The sequence below is a fragment of the Rhipicephalus sanguineus genome, chromosome 1 (assembly GCF_013339695.2).
Source record: "Rhipicephalus sanguineus isolate Rsan-2018 chromosome 1, BIME_Rsan_1.4, whole genome shotgun sequence".
In the NCBI taxonomy this organism is placed as follows: domain Eukaryota; kingdom Metazoa; phylum Arthropoda; class Arachnida; order Ixodida; family Ixodidae; genus Rhipicephalus; species Rhipicephalus sanguineus.
In genome coordinates, this window is record NC_051176.1 from 291,111,404 (window position 1) to 291,127,175 (window position 15,772).

General features: G+C 48.0%; 1 protein-coding gene across 1 annotated transcript in view; it reads right to left on the reverse strand.

Moving 5' to 3' along the window:
• The window catches only part of LOC119379258 (uncharacterized), a 116,302-nt gene extending 108,329 nt beyond the window's left edge, over window positions 1–7,973 (reverse strand). The window contains exons 1-3 of the mRNA XM_037648506.2: window positions 7,744–7,973; window positions 6,978–7,162; window positions 6,786–6,918 (exon numbers count right to left, since the gene is read on the reverse strand). Coding sequence (XP_037504434.1) covers window positions 6,786–6,918; window positions 6,978–7,162; window positions 7,744–7,804 — 379 coding nt within the window. The 5' untranslated portion in view covers window positions 7,805–7,973. The remainder of the gene's footprint in view (window positions 1–6,785; window positions 6,919–6,977; window positions 7,163–7,743) is intronic.
• Window positions 7,974–15,772: the final 7,799 nt, after the last annotated feature.

Genomic DNA, 15,772 nt, shown 5'->3' on the forward strand with positions numbered 1-15,772 from the left:
TAGCGTCTTTTTAGAATGAATAGTTACCCACTAGCTGAGCTCTCTGTTATTCTTAGCGTCAAAACAAGCGCCTCACTCAATGACTCAGCGCGTTCTCTTAGTGCACGCCCAAGTATGTGACGCCAGACCTGAAGTAATTACAGGTCTGTATAAAGACTGTAAATGAATTTGTCTGCCCTGAACGCATCTTCAGCACTGTCTTTATACATAAGAAGCTCTCACAAAGCTATTTTTTTCGTAAGTGCACTTTGTTCTTGGCTGGTCACCTTCGATAATGATACGCCCAACCTTACTATAGTTTTCTCTCACGAAAAAAAAAAAAAAAACAAGCGTGAGACGATATTTATGTGTAGGGACCCAGATTTGCAGCAGGCTAAATAACATCAGGCGTTTTTGTGCTGATTTCGATAACGTCGTACAAGCAAACTCCGATGACACTTCCGTACCTCATAATATACTGCACTTGGAATTGGGGAGACGTACTTTCATGATTATGCCCTAAAAAATTATCTGAACGCAATAATTTGGTAGGTAATGTTGTCGCATATCGCGTAATTTATATCTCCTCTGACCGTATTGTATGTGCTGCCAGATTGACGCTGAAAGTATTTTCCGTTGTTGCAACTGACTGGATAATGAAACTTTATCTTAGCGTAAAATGCCGTATTGATCATACCTAAAAGTGGATAAGCCCTCATGTCGCGTTAATACTTACATTTTTGCTAAGGACCTCCACCGCTGCTATTTCCAACGCCAAGAACATTAATATTCACAGCTGTTCTTCATCCTCCTCTCTTCAATGTCTTCTGGCAATGTAGAGTACGAGAAAAAAAAAACGAAAGAAACTAATTAAACGAAGCGTACAATGTGAGCATGCGCGAGTTAACGAAGGATGTTTCTTCGGGGAAGGTGGCGCAGAAGTGCTACGCTTTTTGTTAAAATCTACCGCGCCACGGCTGCTCTGGAGGCGCGTGAGCTCGCAACAGCAACAGGGGGAAGGGGGGCAGGGTTGTGCAGTTGCGTGACAGGTACTAGGCGTTCTTTTACGGCAGACGAATACCCACTTTGTTACCCCATCTCCCAGGACATTTTGTGCTTGTACAAGAATACCTGGAAGGGTTGGTAAACGATGCGTTGGAGAAGTGTACTGCAGCAAGGCCTCGGACTGAGAGCCTCCACTCCTCACCGCTGCTTCGAAGCGGCGGAGCGGGAAAGCACGCGGGTGCCACATCCTCCGCCAAGCACCGGTGATAGCAAAAGGACTAAAACGGTCATGCTAAAACGGTCGCTTTGGTTAATTAATGAATAACTAATTTATTTATTACCACATCGTACACTATGTAAATAGTTGCATTCATTCTACTCTCTCCTTTCAACGCCACCCCCACTAGTGACCGCCGTTCAGATTATGTAAATAGTTGCATTCATACTGCTCTCTCCTTTCAACGCCACCCCCACTAGTGAACGCCGTTCAGATTATGTAAATAGTTGCATTCATACTGCTCTCTCCTTTCAACGCCACCCCCACTAGTGAACGCCGTTCAGATTATGTAAATAGTTGCATTCATACTGCTCTCTCCTTTCAACGCCACCCCCACTAGTGAACGCCGTTCAGATTATGTAAATAGTTGCATTCATACTGCTCTCTCCTTTCAACGCCACCCCCACTAGTGAACGCCGTTCAGATTATGTAAATAGTTGCATTCATACTGCTCTCTCCTTTCAACGCCACCCCACTAGTGAACGCCGTTCAGATTATGTAAATAGTTGCATTCATACTGCTCTCTCCTTTCAACGCCACCCCCACTAGTGAACGCCGTTCAGATTATATAAATAGTTGCATTCATTCTGCTCTCTCCTTTCAACGCCACCCCCACTAGTGAACGCCGTTCAGATTATGTAAATAGTTGCATTCATACTGCTCTCTCCTTTCAACGCCACCCCCACTAGTGAACGCCGTTCAGATTATATAAATAGTTGCATTCATTCTGCTCTCTCCTTTCAACGCCACCCCCACTAGTGAACGCCGTTCAGATTATGTAAATAGTTGCATTCATACTGCTCTCTCCTTTCAACGCCACCCCCACTAGTGAACGCCGTTCAGATTATATAAATAGTTGCATTCATTCTGCTCTCTCCTTTCAACGCCACCCCCACTAGTGAACGCCGTTCAGATTATGTAAATAGTTGCATTCATACTGCTCTCTCCTTTCAACGCCACCCCCACTAGTGAACGCCGTTCAGATTATGTAAATAGTTGCATTCATACTGCTCTCTCCTTTCAACGCCACCCCCACTAGTGAACGCCGTTCAGATTATGTAAATAGTTGCATTCATACTGCTCTCTCCTTTCAACGCCACCCCCACTAGTGAACGCCGTTCAGATTATATAAATAGTTGCATTCATTCTGCTCTCTCCTTTCAACGCCACCCCCACTAGTGAACGCCGTTCAGATTATGTAAATAGTTGCATTCATACTGCTCTCTCCTTTCAACGCCACCCCCACTAGTGACCGCCGTTCAGATTATGTAAATAGTTGCATTCATACTGCTCTCTCCTTTCAACGCCACCCCCACTAGTGAACGCCGTTCAGATTATATAAATAGTTGCATTCATTCTGCTCTCTCCTTTCAACGCCACCCCACTAGTGAACGCCGTTCAGATTATGTAAATAGTTGCATTCATACTGCTCTCTCCTTTCAACGCCACCCCCACTAGTGAACGCCGTTCAGATTATGTAAATAGTTGCATTCATACTGCTCTCTCCTTTCAACGCCACCCCCACTAGTGAACGCCGTTCAGATTATATAAATAGTTGCATTCATTCTGCTCTCTCCTTTCAACGCCACCCCCACTAGTGAACGCCGTTCAGATTATGTAAATAGTTGCATTCATACTGCTCTCTCCTTTCGACGCCACCCCCACTAGTGAACGCCGTTCAGATTATGTAAATAGTTGCATTCATACTGCTCTCTCCTTTCGACGCCACCCCCACTAGTGAACGCCGTTCAGATTATATAAATAGTTGCATTCATTCTGCTCTCTCCTTTCAATTGACCCCACCCCCACTAGTAACCGCCTAGGGCCGCGTATACAGACTCCCTAACCGAACGGCGACTGGATCATCGCGTCACGCGACGATTAGCTCCCTATCCTTCCTTCGATTGGCAATGACCGATGACGGAAGGAGAAAGGTGTTTTGAGACCGAACGCATGGAGACAGAGAGACTGAACTGTGAACTTCCTCATCGCGATTTCGCCTTAGCGTAAAAACTTCTGGGCAAGAGACGTAATGAATGCGACACAACTTTCATTACTAGGATAAAGAGCGGGAAAATTGCCAGTTGAGGTTCTTAGCCATGGATGTTTCAAGGATGCCTTGTCGATCCGTGGAAGTGATGAGGTACCCCTTCCAGTGAGAGAAAAGGGGGTGGGGAATCATAATAAAATTAAAACATGCAGCGTGAAATGGGTGCCTTTTATATACCTGGCAAGGAATGATCAAATTACAGTGCCACTCACCTACAGCTTGTCAATAAGTTATGCGGTCTGCAGTGTGCCTCCAAACAAGTTTTTTTTTTGCTGTTTTTTTTTTTCGAGTATGGGTTTCGCTGACCCTAAAATGGCTTCGCGGAGCTCCATTTGAGAACCCTGCTCTAGCGTCTTTCCTGTCAATCCTGTGCCCCTTTCGCCGGTAATCATTTGCAATGTTTCCGCTGTTCATCCTAGAAATCTCAGTCCAGCTCAACTGTTCACGCTTCTACACAAGCTTTCATGTGTCGCCTGTATGTATCGCATTCACTTCGTCTCTTGTCCAGAAGTTTTTGCGCTAAGACGACATCATGGGCTACTAGCCTGATCTCACACCTTCTTCATCATACTTGCTTACAATATTTCTTCCATGTTCAATGCAAATATACGCGTCGGTAAAGATTCCAGAATATCAAGCCCCAAGCATAATTCCCGAAGCCTTCATGGTGGCGAATTCTGTAGCTACGTCTGACCCCCGGTTTCAGCAGCGGTCAGCAGCCATTTTTCTTCCTATCGTTTTCTACCAACTTATGCAAAAATAAACAACCAATTACTATACTATTGGGCACGTATTCATAAACATACTTAAAAGCTCTTACGCTAGAAATGTTCGTCACATGGACCCCTCATGTAAAACCCTGTGTACAGGGTCCTTGAGGTATTTTCAATAAATAAATATCATTAGTGAGAGCGGTTGGCCAGTTACAATGAACACTTACGAAGGCAGAGCTTCGTGAATTTGTTTCTTGCCCGCAGCTCTTCCAAAGCAGAAAACAACGGTGATTTATCGAAAATTCCAGTGCTTCCAAAACAGTTTTACATTAACCAAGGAAACTATAAATTTACGTGCCAGTGGCAGTTTACTGCAGCAATAATCTCAAGCAGCTGTTGCCGCCTATACTTTGCATCATATTTAACTTTTTGCAACTTTGTCGCTCTAAGAATTGTTTCGTGCACATCCGGGGTTACGTGCGGGTATCGCCGTTCGCAAGCATGGCCCCAGTTTCGTCCGTGTTTCGAAACATTTTATGCTTCTTCAGCTCGGTGTTTACTGTTCGTTCAGAACACCGCTATCTCAACAAATTACACACAAATGCGCAGCGGGAAACGCGTTCGCAAAAATGCGCACTCTGGCCGAAAGGCAGTTGGGCGAAATGCTGTCCATCGCACCGTTGCTGTATGACAGGCGCGATTTAAAAAACGCGGAATCATCAGCAGTTATCCGCAACACCAGAACAGGCAAAATTTCAGCAGAACGGACCGTAGGCAATTCTCACCTTAAAAGTATTTTAGCGTTTGACACTACAGAGAGGCTATGAGGGACACCGCAGTGGAATTTCGACCACCTGGAGTTCTTTAACATGCACTGACATCGCACAGTACACTATACATTTCGCCTCCATTGAAATGCGACCGCCGTGGCCGGGATCGAACCCGGGCCTTTCGGGTCAGCAGCCGAGCACCGTACCACTGGGCCACCGCGGCGGACCTCACCTTCACAAAAGTAAAGTGAGTCCTTTCTTTTTTAGTTCCACTGGCCAGACAAACCACCTTACTTTAGCGCCTCATCAGTTTCGGTTTAATGACGCAGCGTGCACCATTTGTTCTACTGCGTCTACATAAAACAAATAAGAAGGGTGGTTTGCTGAGCGAGTTGGTATTGCACTTTTGAACAAAAGTGCGCGAATTCAAAGAAGAACACAGACAACGCGCTGTTTTCTTCTGTCGTTTTCGGTGAATTAGCGCACTTTTGCTCAAAAATAAAACAAATCAGCCGTGTGCCAGCGGAGCCCTCTTGGAAAGGTGTACTTCGGTGCAATTGAAAGGGGGTTTACTTCAAAGGACATTGCTTCCGTGTGCCAGCCGTATTAAACGCCTAACGAAGGAACTTATTTCGGACCGGATAAGGGCTGCCGGGCCACAATGTGCCACTGCATCTCACGGCATCAGCATGCAAGTTGCGTTGAGCGACTCATTGCGGGATGATGCCAGCATCGCGTCCACTGCCACGAACCTCAAGACAAGCAAACGTGCGGCCATTCGATCAAACAAGCCGCGCGGACTGCGGCAGTCTCCCGCCTATAGTCATCGATCGCGCATGTGTATATAGAACGAGCCGCGCCCACGCACCCCGATTCCACGTGGCGCAACCGTGTTCTGTGGCGCGACAACCAAGCCCGTAATGGTGGAAAAGCTAGCAGTATGCGGTTGACTGCAATGTATACCATTCAGCGGAATGGCCGTGTAAAACGGGAGGCGCGTTCGAACTAACTCGCACATCGCACACGCAGGGCATCAATGGACAAGGCGGTGTCATTCGATTCCGCAAGGAGCGACTTCACTCGTGGATAGAACAGCTCGAAGTAGCATGTCGTTCCTGTAAACGCAATCTGCAGCTTCGGAGATTGGTAAGGAGCACTTAAGTGTCGGGCACTCCCGACAGGACGTTCTCATTTTTTATACATATCCGTGTTACTTTTCTCGCATAATCTGCGCGAACAAAAACGGCCATTCTTCGATGAGCAAGCGCCGTGACAGTAACTGTCAGAGAACTACATAAAAAAATGGCCAATAGCAGGCTTCGAAACGGCGCTCTGCACGCGACACACCACATGTATGACTGAACAGGAGCTCACTTTATTGACAACTTACCTCCACTAAACATTTTGTAACGTTCCTCACGAATTCATAAGCAATCGAAGGGTACGCTTCAAATAAGATACGGAGAGCTAAACCGATCGGTTTTAGGCGGCTTATAGCTTCAGAAACCACACTTCTGATCGGGTCTCGAATTCCAATGGACATATTTTATGAATGAGAAGGCATATGCGTAAAATTGCACGCCTGATCTCCCACTACGCTACGGTGTTCACGCATAATCACGTCACCACTAATTTCCTCGCAGTGCCAGAAGAAGGGAGAAAAAATGTTGAAAAAAAGCAACATTCCCGGGCAGCACATGCTCATGCGCTCCGAGAAGGCATTCTCGGTCATGCGCGCGCTTCAAGGGCTCAGCTTACAGATGATATTGCGTAGCATGGGCTCCTAGGTTCCCTGAACGAATGCTGCCTCAAACAGGGGCAAAGCTTCTCAAGGCAGCCAGCCGAGTGCTCAAGTCGGGAAGGCTTTTCGTCAGTGTAGGCGTCACGGTCGCGGGAGCAGTGCTCGCACGTGCGTCGTGTTGTTGTTGGGGGCCCCACTCCCGTGCGGACTACAGACCCTACGCCGCAGGTGCACTGGTGGGTTTACTCACCGACCACCCGGACTTGAAGCTGCGCGTGCTGGGGCACGACCCCCGGCTCGAGCGCCAGGTCGCAGCGGTACACGCCACGTGTTCGGATATCCGCGTCCAGCAAGCGTACGAAGCCCTCGCTCGACTGGGCGTGCTGCAGCAGGTGGGAGCTTCAGTGCCTCGCCGCGCACAGCTTCCGGCTATACTACTCACATCCACGTGCACACCGGGCACTCGGTAGCTACGGCTGGGAGGATCAGCCTGCCGATCGTACGAGTAGAATTTCATATTGTCCTTGTACCACCACACAGCGCTGGGGGCAACGCCGAGGTCGTCGCTGCAGTTGAGCCACAGGGGACTCCCCTGGAGCACCAGGCCCGGCCCACCTATGCGAAGCCCTGCGACAAGGGGGCCACCGGTCCCAAGGTATCGTGCGCTTTGTTCTGGTAGCACATCACTCGCGGGCATGCCACCGCCCCAGCCACATTTCGAATGTCCCAGCGAACGTTCCTCACCCGCGCATTTCAAGCTCAAACGCCGCGCCGAGGAAAACGCGGCTACTGGGCAGACGGTAGCATTTTCAAAGAGAGCGCCTCGACTGGCGCGCCGCGGAAGCCCCGCTGGCAGCTCGCCAGGGAAGCCCAATTTCGCTGGTATTTACCCTCGTAAACGCTGCCTTTCACGTGCGATGTTTTGAAGCTTTGTCGCATTGACAGCGCCCCGGGATGCACCTCTTCCATTTGTAAGCACGTCACGGTCGACATACTCGCGCCTGAGGTGCTTTCCGATCCTTCCTTTTACGCCGTCAGAGAGGTAAACAAACCCCGCTCCTATGCGGGAACAACGAACGCACGATTAGCGCGCGTTTTATACACTAGCCAGGCCGCAGAAACGCGACGAGCCAACGGACTCTCCTCACCGGGATAGTGGAATCCCGCCAAAGCTGCGCGTAGACGCGCGAACGGAAGGTGTAACTCACCTGATACGCTCCGGATCACCAAGCAAATGAAGACGGCATGGCAAATGCCCGCGCTGACCATGGCTGGGAGGACCACAATGGCCCTCGGGCAGCACCGGCCTCCACTTTGTGTAAGCAGCACACCTGAACGGGCTCCTTTCCCCCTGGCCTGTTGGCGCCTTCCAGCCCCAAACACGCTCTACACTCTCCGGCCGCTCCGGCTGCTCGCCACTCACTCCTCTGCTTCCGATGCAGCAGTTCGCTCCGGCGGCTCACTTGCCGCGCTCGGGACAGGTCACGTGACTAACGACCACCGCCAGGGCGGTGGGCAACTCGGTTCCGGTTTCGCTTGTCGGCGACGCTCTTGCTTCAGCGGGCGCGGCGCGCCCGCGCTTGTATGATACTCGAAAACTGGCAGGTTTAGCGTTATAGAATGGCTTCGGTTGACTCAAGAAGAGAGCCAATTGAGCATCGATGGAAGATGTCCTTGCCCTGTGGAACATTTATTAGGCTGATGACGACGAGCATTGAAGAAAATAGTCCGTTTGTAAGAAAAGCGACTGTTCATCAAGTCAATAAAAATCGCAGCGCACATTTCGTGCCGAACCATTTCCTTCAACGTATTTGCACATAAATATTACCACAGCGCAAGATAAGCGGCAAGCAGCTACCCACCATCCGTTTCCCCGCGTGCAGTATACCAGGCTTGTCAAACTTACAGCAATGTTACCCAGGCATTCGCTGCGGCTCTCCCTACACTCTAGATAGCTCTTTAAACAGCATGTTTACTACAAGTGATGAACGATCGTAGAACAGGGAATGTCGCTAGTACCAACGTGTATACAGCCTCTTGTCGAAGAGTTGAGTCCAGCGCCATTGCCTGTTCTACGATTTTTCATCTCTTCAAGCTTTCATCTTCTCCTGAACGTCTCAAGTGCATGTTTACTACAAGCCTTCCGGGGCGATTTTCAATAGAAGAAACACATTTATATTATCTCTCTCTCTCTCTCTCTCTCTCTCTCTCTCTCTCTATATATATATATATATATATATATATATATATATATATATATATATATATATATATATATATATATGTGTGTGTGTGTGTGTGTGTGTGTGTGTGTGTGTGTGTGTGTGTGTGTGTGTGTGTGTGTGTGTGTGTGTGTGTGTGTGTGTGTGTGTGTGTGTGTGTGTGTCTCGACGAAGACACCGTATTTCTCGGGATTCTCGACACGTCGGCTATTGCAGACCAACAACATGACGATCCCGAGCTGCTTGGCCTGATTAATTATTTAGAAGGACGAACTCAGAAAGCGCCCAAAGTCTTTGCAAGAGGCTTATCGTCATTTTGTTTACGAAACCAAGACCTTTACAAAATGAACTTCTCGTCAGACGGATCCATTTACCTGCTGGTTGTACCTACCACACTCCGTTGTGAAGTATTGCAAGCGTGCCACAACGAGGTCACCTCTGGGCACTTAGGCTACACGCGCACACTAAGCAGAGTGCGGGAGAGGTACTACTGGCCAGGACTCGCCGCTGCCGTGAAACATCTCGTTCGGACCTGCCTCGATTGCTAGCGGCGCAAGTCACCTACGACCAAACCAGCCGGTTTGTTACACCCAGCCCAGGTCCCGCCAATGCCGTTTGGCCAGGTAGGAATGGACCTTTTGGGTGCACTTCCTACTTCTAGTGCTGGTAACCGCTGGGTTATTGTGGCGATCGACCGACTACCTTACTCGCTACGCCGCGACAAAAGCCATCCAGAGAGGCACCGCAGAGGAGGTGGCCCGCTTTTTCATAGAGAATATTGTGTTGAGACATGGCGTACCATCGACCGTTACAACAGATCGCGGAACCGCATTCACAGCAGCGCTTTTAGATCATGTGTCGGTGCTCAGTGGTACGATTCATCGTAAGTCGACAGCCTACCATCCACAAACGAACGGACTGACCGAGCGGCTGAACAAAACCCTGGAAGACATGCTTTCAATGTATGTGGACATCGTGCACAAAAATTGGGACGAGATTCTATCTTATATAACGTTTGCTTACAACACCGCTAAGCAAGAAACGACACGGATGACCCCATTCCGTCTCGTTCATGGACGAGAAGTAAGGACAATGTTGGGCGCGATGCTGCCACACGAATGCGACGACGTTGAAACGAGTGCCGACGTATTTACTCAACGCGCGGAGGAAGCCAGGCAGCTCGCATGTGTGCGAATATACCAACAGCAAGAGTACGACGCAGGTTTGCTCTTGTGCTAAACGTCTTGGTTGTATATATATATATATATATATATATATATATATATATATATATATATATATATATATATATATATATATATATATATATATATATGAAATCGCGAAGTTGTACAAATTATTCACCAGGAATGAGCTTAACACCAGAAACAAGACAAGTGACTTCATCATGAAAAATTCCGAAGACAGCAAGCAAGCGCAATTTCAGAAATGTTTTGGACTGAATGACCTGAGATCGACTTGTCTGTGGCTTGTGAGATGCCAACGACCATCGAAAATTGCTGATACCCGTGTGTTTGCCTACTTGTAGAAAGCACATTGTCGTTATAGTTGCACACTCCCGCACTCCCCTTCACTATATCCCTCACTCAACCACTAGACAAGCATGCTGCGCAGAAAAGCCACCTTTCAGTTTTGTGGTACGTGTGGGGACGCAGGCTTATAAAAATGATGTGCGGATTGACTGAATCGGATAGGAATCGATTAGTTCCGGAATCGAATATTGCACACATTTCAAGTAGTTTTCGTATTTTGAACCGCTTTTTAAAGCACAGCGAGAGAAGGAAAGCGAAAGCATGAAGAGTAAAGTAGCGACCGAACAAACACAGCAGTGCGTTCGGTGACGACTTTGTCGGTAAAGTGGAAACCATAAATGGAAACAAAGCGGAGCATGAGCGGAGGTCTGTCTTCAGGGACTACTCGGAAACGCGCCCACGCATCCATGCAATTCGCCAGCCACGCTACTCACAGTGTTCTCTGAACCGTAATACAAAATGTCCTAAGACAGCTCTTTCTGAACAGTGAGCGACCCAACTTGGTGAAGTGCTACGCCTGTCACTGCTGCTAAAGGATCTGTCCGAGCAGAGGCTCAGCGACGCCAGAATCCGAAACTCGAACCACCGAAACGAAACTCTGCCGTTCGCGCCGCCAAAGCAGGAAGCCTCCGCTGAGACATATATGCATGCATGTCAAGAAAGGGAAAATAGACAACCACCCGTTTGTAGCCCGTCCCCGGACCAGGACGAATTTTTCGGCAACAAAGAGGCTTTATTTCTGAGAAATCCGTATGGATTTCCTTGTGGCTTCGTGCTACAAACGGGTGGTTGTCTATTTTCCCTTTCTTAACCCTTCCGCCACCTTGCGGTATTCCGCAGAACCGATTTGCAATATGCATGCATGTCTTTCCCAAGTTTATTGCGTCATATATCACAGAAAGTAGCTGCGCTCAAATTTCGCATTACGGATTATCGTAGCCGTCGTTGAACTTTTTTGCAATAATATCAAAAGATCTTGACATCCTAGCATTCGTAATTCTGGCATGACACGCACAAATGGAGCATCAGGTACAAATAAGCAGATTTCTGGCACGCACATAACTCTTCAGAGAGTGCAAATGATCTTTGTACAGCCTGCAAGTCTGGCTCCCCAAGCGAGGAGCCTGCTTTTGCCACACGGTACACCGCTTGAGCAAGCCACCGGGACGACTTGGCTGCCCCGACGTGTTCGCACGTGACATTAAGGCCGAGAGAGACAGTACAATTTTCCACACGATGCGACGTCCGACGCGGCGGTGCAGCCAGAATGGTGACCTTTCATAGCATCGGACAGCCACCATTCTGGCTGCCGCACCGCCGTGTCGGACATCGCATCGGATGGAAAATCGTACCGTCTGTCTCGGCGTTTATGGTGAGCGTGCCTTGTGTCGAACCAGGGCTGGGCAGAGATACTCGGAAAAGTATTCCGGAATACAGATATCGAAATACATGGACTGGAAGCCTAAAATACAGATACTGAGATACATTTGCCTTTAGTGCAACGGGATATTTCGGAGATACTTTCGCAATAGGACGAAAAAAGTATTCTGGAATACAGATACAGAGATACAAATACTGGAATACTTTCTTTTTTATTTCAAGGATGCTCATACTCCGCAAAGACATTTATAAGTGCACCATAATGTCGTAAGTAAAGTTGCAGCGCATTGATACATTGATACTTTCAGTTCATTTATTTATTTATTACAGCACCCTCAGCGCCATTAAAACATTACAGACGGGGAGGGGGGGTTACAAAGTACATAATTAGTAATAATTATATAATTGCACGTATCAATTGCAATAAAAAAGTACGCTATTTCACAGCAAGAGTAACAAGCATTGGACACCGAAATCGACATACTTGGTGACAACAAAATGAGCTATGCTAGAAATAGCACAGTTTAAGCAAATCACTCGAATCACTAATGAACACCAGTGAACTGAGAAAAAGTATACATTTATTTTGCACATAAATTCTGCTTTGCTGAGAAGGTTGCTGTGTGAGCATCTCAAATAGGCTGTCTTCTAGACAGCGTCGGTTTGGCCTCAGCACAAGACTCGCGACAGAAGAAAAGTCTCTCTACCGCTGCAGACGATCACAAATTCGCGTTATAGTGAATAAATACCGCCTTCATAGCCGGATAGCCATGCAGCGTGGCGATATCTCTTCTCGGGTCATCTAGATACCGAAACACTTCCGCCCTCACGTGAGTTGTTCTGACCGTTCAGAAGCCGAAGTCGGTCCCCATCTTCGGAATCCTCAGCCGTCTGGCCCGGTCGGCACGGGGTCAGACGGCTTAGGATTCCACTGCCCACATAGGCCGGTCATAATTACCTAAGCGCAATGGAACCCAATGCGCCAAAACTGCACAATTCATACGTTGGCTTCCTAAAATCACGTTGTTTGGGGGTGAGAGGGTTTAAGGCCTCCCAAGTCGCTCGATCCTGCCAGCTCTCTAAACAAACGTGGAAACAGGGACAGCTGCTCAGAGCGCCCCATCAGAAACTACAGCAAGCACTCGTCGCCTAGGCCGAAAGGGTCACTCTTCAATAAAGCTATCCCCACCACCGACGCTACCAGCACCCATTTCAGCAAGCCGCAACAGGCGAAGTCGGCTCCGACGGTGGGGGAGCCTAGGAGAACCTGGTACCACAAAAGACCGTTTCACGTTTGTGATCAATGAGGAACGCACCCCGACACGCTGGAGCGGTGGCTGAAATCGCGACAAAGATAGCCATCTTCTAATCACTTCCGCCGCGACAACGGGAACTGCTTTTCGAAGTGCTGCCGCTTTGAGAACTGAACGCACGCGAAGCATTGCAAAGGCTCTGTTCCAAGGCGGTATCCGCGGGGGGGTCACGAAGTAATGGCTTGCCACCCGAAAAAAAGTAGGCGTGCTGCACTGGCCACATGGGCCATTCTGCGTATGAGGGGAAACCAAGGAGGTTAAAAAAAACTTCTGGTGTGGAGGCGGCGCGCCGCCGCTGAAGCCGACGACTGCCATATTGCTCCAGGCAGAAAACGTGTGGGTCGTCGCTTGAGCCCGCGCGGAAGTTCCACAGATGGCGAATTTCTCCACTCCTTTGGTGACAAGCGAGTGTTGTGGGTGTCTCATTTGTTGGACTGCGACCCACTCGATAACCACATTTACAATTTGTCGAAGATTACCAAGCTGTAGATAAAAAATGCCGGGCCTGCGCGGAGCGCGCAGCACAGTCACAGCGAAAGCTGGAAGAGCGGCCTTTCTAGGGCCAGTTCTAAACTCGCTTGGGGAAAGTAATACAAGTACACTTGCAAGGTACCCACTACGCCGCAAATCATAATTTTTGTGAAGTAGGGAAGCATTCACTATGCCATTATTCGTCTTTCTGCGGATAAGCAAATATTTATAAGGCATTATGTGAACTTCGTTGATGCTGCCCGTGGCTGATGACGATGAAGAAATATGGCTTAACCTTTTGTAGTGGATTCGAAGCAATTGACGACCCGGTCACTCGTTGCGCAATTAGCATTGTAAGACGCCTGGTCGTTATTTTACTCTTCTGACACGCTATATTGCACATTTAACGCGATTCTGTTCCCGACATGACGCCTGTAAGGATGTTTTTGCAAAGCAGTTCCAGTCGCTAGCGTGGCTCTGTGGTAGAATACTCGACTGCCACGCAGAGGACACGGGTTCAAATTTCATTAAGCCTGTTCATTTGTATTTATTTAATTTTTCTTATTTCGCGCGATAGTGGTTACGGACACCGGTGGCGGCGGCGGACAACTACCCCACTGCCGTTGTGATCTGATAACAGCTTTCGCTGTAAAATCAGGCTTCACCCCATTTCAAAAGAAATCAACCGGAAAACATTCGGCAGATCCCACGCGTTGTGGGAATCTGTTTCATGCGAAGCAGTCAGCGAGTACTTCTATGCTGTATTTTATGGCTTTGAGCCAAGCGTTACGAGGTGGATCAACGTGTTTTTGTAAGTGTAGTAGCTGTGTGCACATCATGGGCTTACCAGGCACGTCGACAACACTGGCGTTTAAAGGGTAACTTTATGGTGCAACGTAACGTCAGCCCTCACGTTAGACTACATAGGTCAGTATTATCGTAACTAAGTACACTTTATGGTGCAACCATGTGGATATCATATGTAACTTTCGTTAATGTATTCCTCTGGGGTCGATCAATGCTTCAATATAGCTTGCTGAATCATAGGAATACAAATGTAATGTTTATTACACTGCTGTAAAAGCGGAGCCAACACTGGAACCACAGACGTTAATCTGATATGACGCCTGTATCGTAGGAGTACATACGTACTGTGTATTGCTTTCTTGCAAAATTAGATGGCCAGCACCACAACCACACTTGACGTTGCACCGACATTACGCCTGCATAGGCTGTTTTTTCAAACAAGTCTATATACCTGGCGTGCCTCTGTGGTAGAGTATTTGATTGCCACGCAGAATGCTTGGGTTCGATTCCTGCTGTGATCCTAATATAAACATCCAACCCATTACAAAGGGCTGATCCATAATTCTTCATCGTCATCAGTCGTCGCGTCAAAAAGTGCACATAATGCCTTACAGACGTGTAGCTGGTGCCTCGCTTCTCCGCAGAATGACGAATAATGGCTTAGTAGGTGCTTCCCAACTTCACAAAAATTGTGATTTATGGCGTAGCGGATACCTTTCTAGTCTACTTGTATTGTAGCCCCAAGAGAGCTTACAACGGGCTCTAGAAACGCCGCTCTTCCAGCTTTCGCTGTGACTGTGCTGCGGCTTCAGCGCAGGCCTGGCGTTTTTTTCTTAACACTCTCGCATTTAAATTCCTGATGTCTGTTCGCGCCGTTCCTGGGTAGATATAAACTCTCAATCACCTGTGGCGCATAACCGCGACCCGTGGTAAACGGCTATGTGCCACACGTGTCTGGAGGAAAGGGTTTGACGGCGTGCGCGACAGGATTTTCCCGTTATTCATGTCATGACCCGACAGTCATCTTCGTCAAATCCTCTTACCCTCCCATGCCGATTTTGGTATACATTAAGTTAAGGAAACGATCATGAGAGCACCCAGGCGTAGGCGGCTAGTTAGATAGATACGTAGATAGAAACGCTGAATGTGCCAAAGGTTCGCTAAGAATTGTTGGCATTTAAAACTCCCAGAGCGGAGTAAGAACGCGACTGACAAGGACTGTTACTTTTTAAAATTTGTAAACGAGCGTGAACAAAAGCTGCAGCACGCTAGTCAATTAATCTGCTTTCGTATCTCTTATTTTGCAGTGCTTACTTTTTAAGATTGTCTGCATTATGCGTAAAGAAGAGCTGCAGCAAACTAGTCAACTAGTCTGTTTTTGTATCTTTTCTTTTGCTGCGTTTAGTTTTTTAAGGGCGCGTGTTTCATACGGTTAGTTTCGTGACTGTCTGCATTATGATGCATTTTGAAGTTATTGTGGAATTTGCTGCT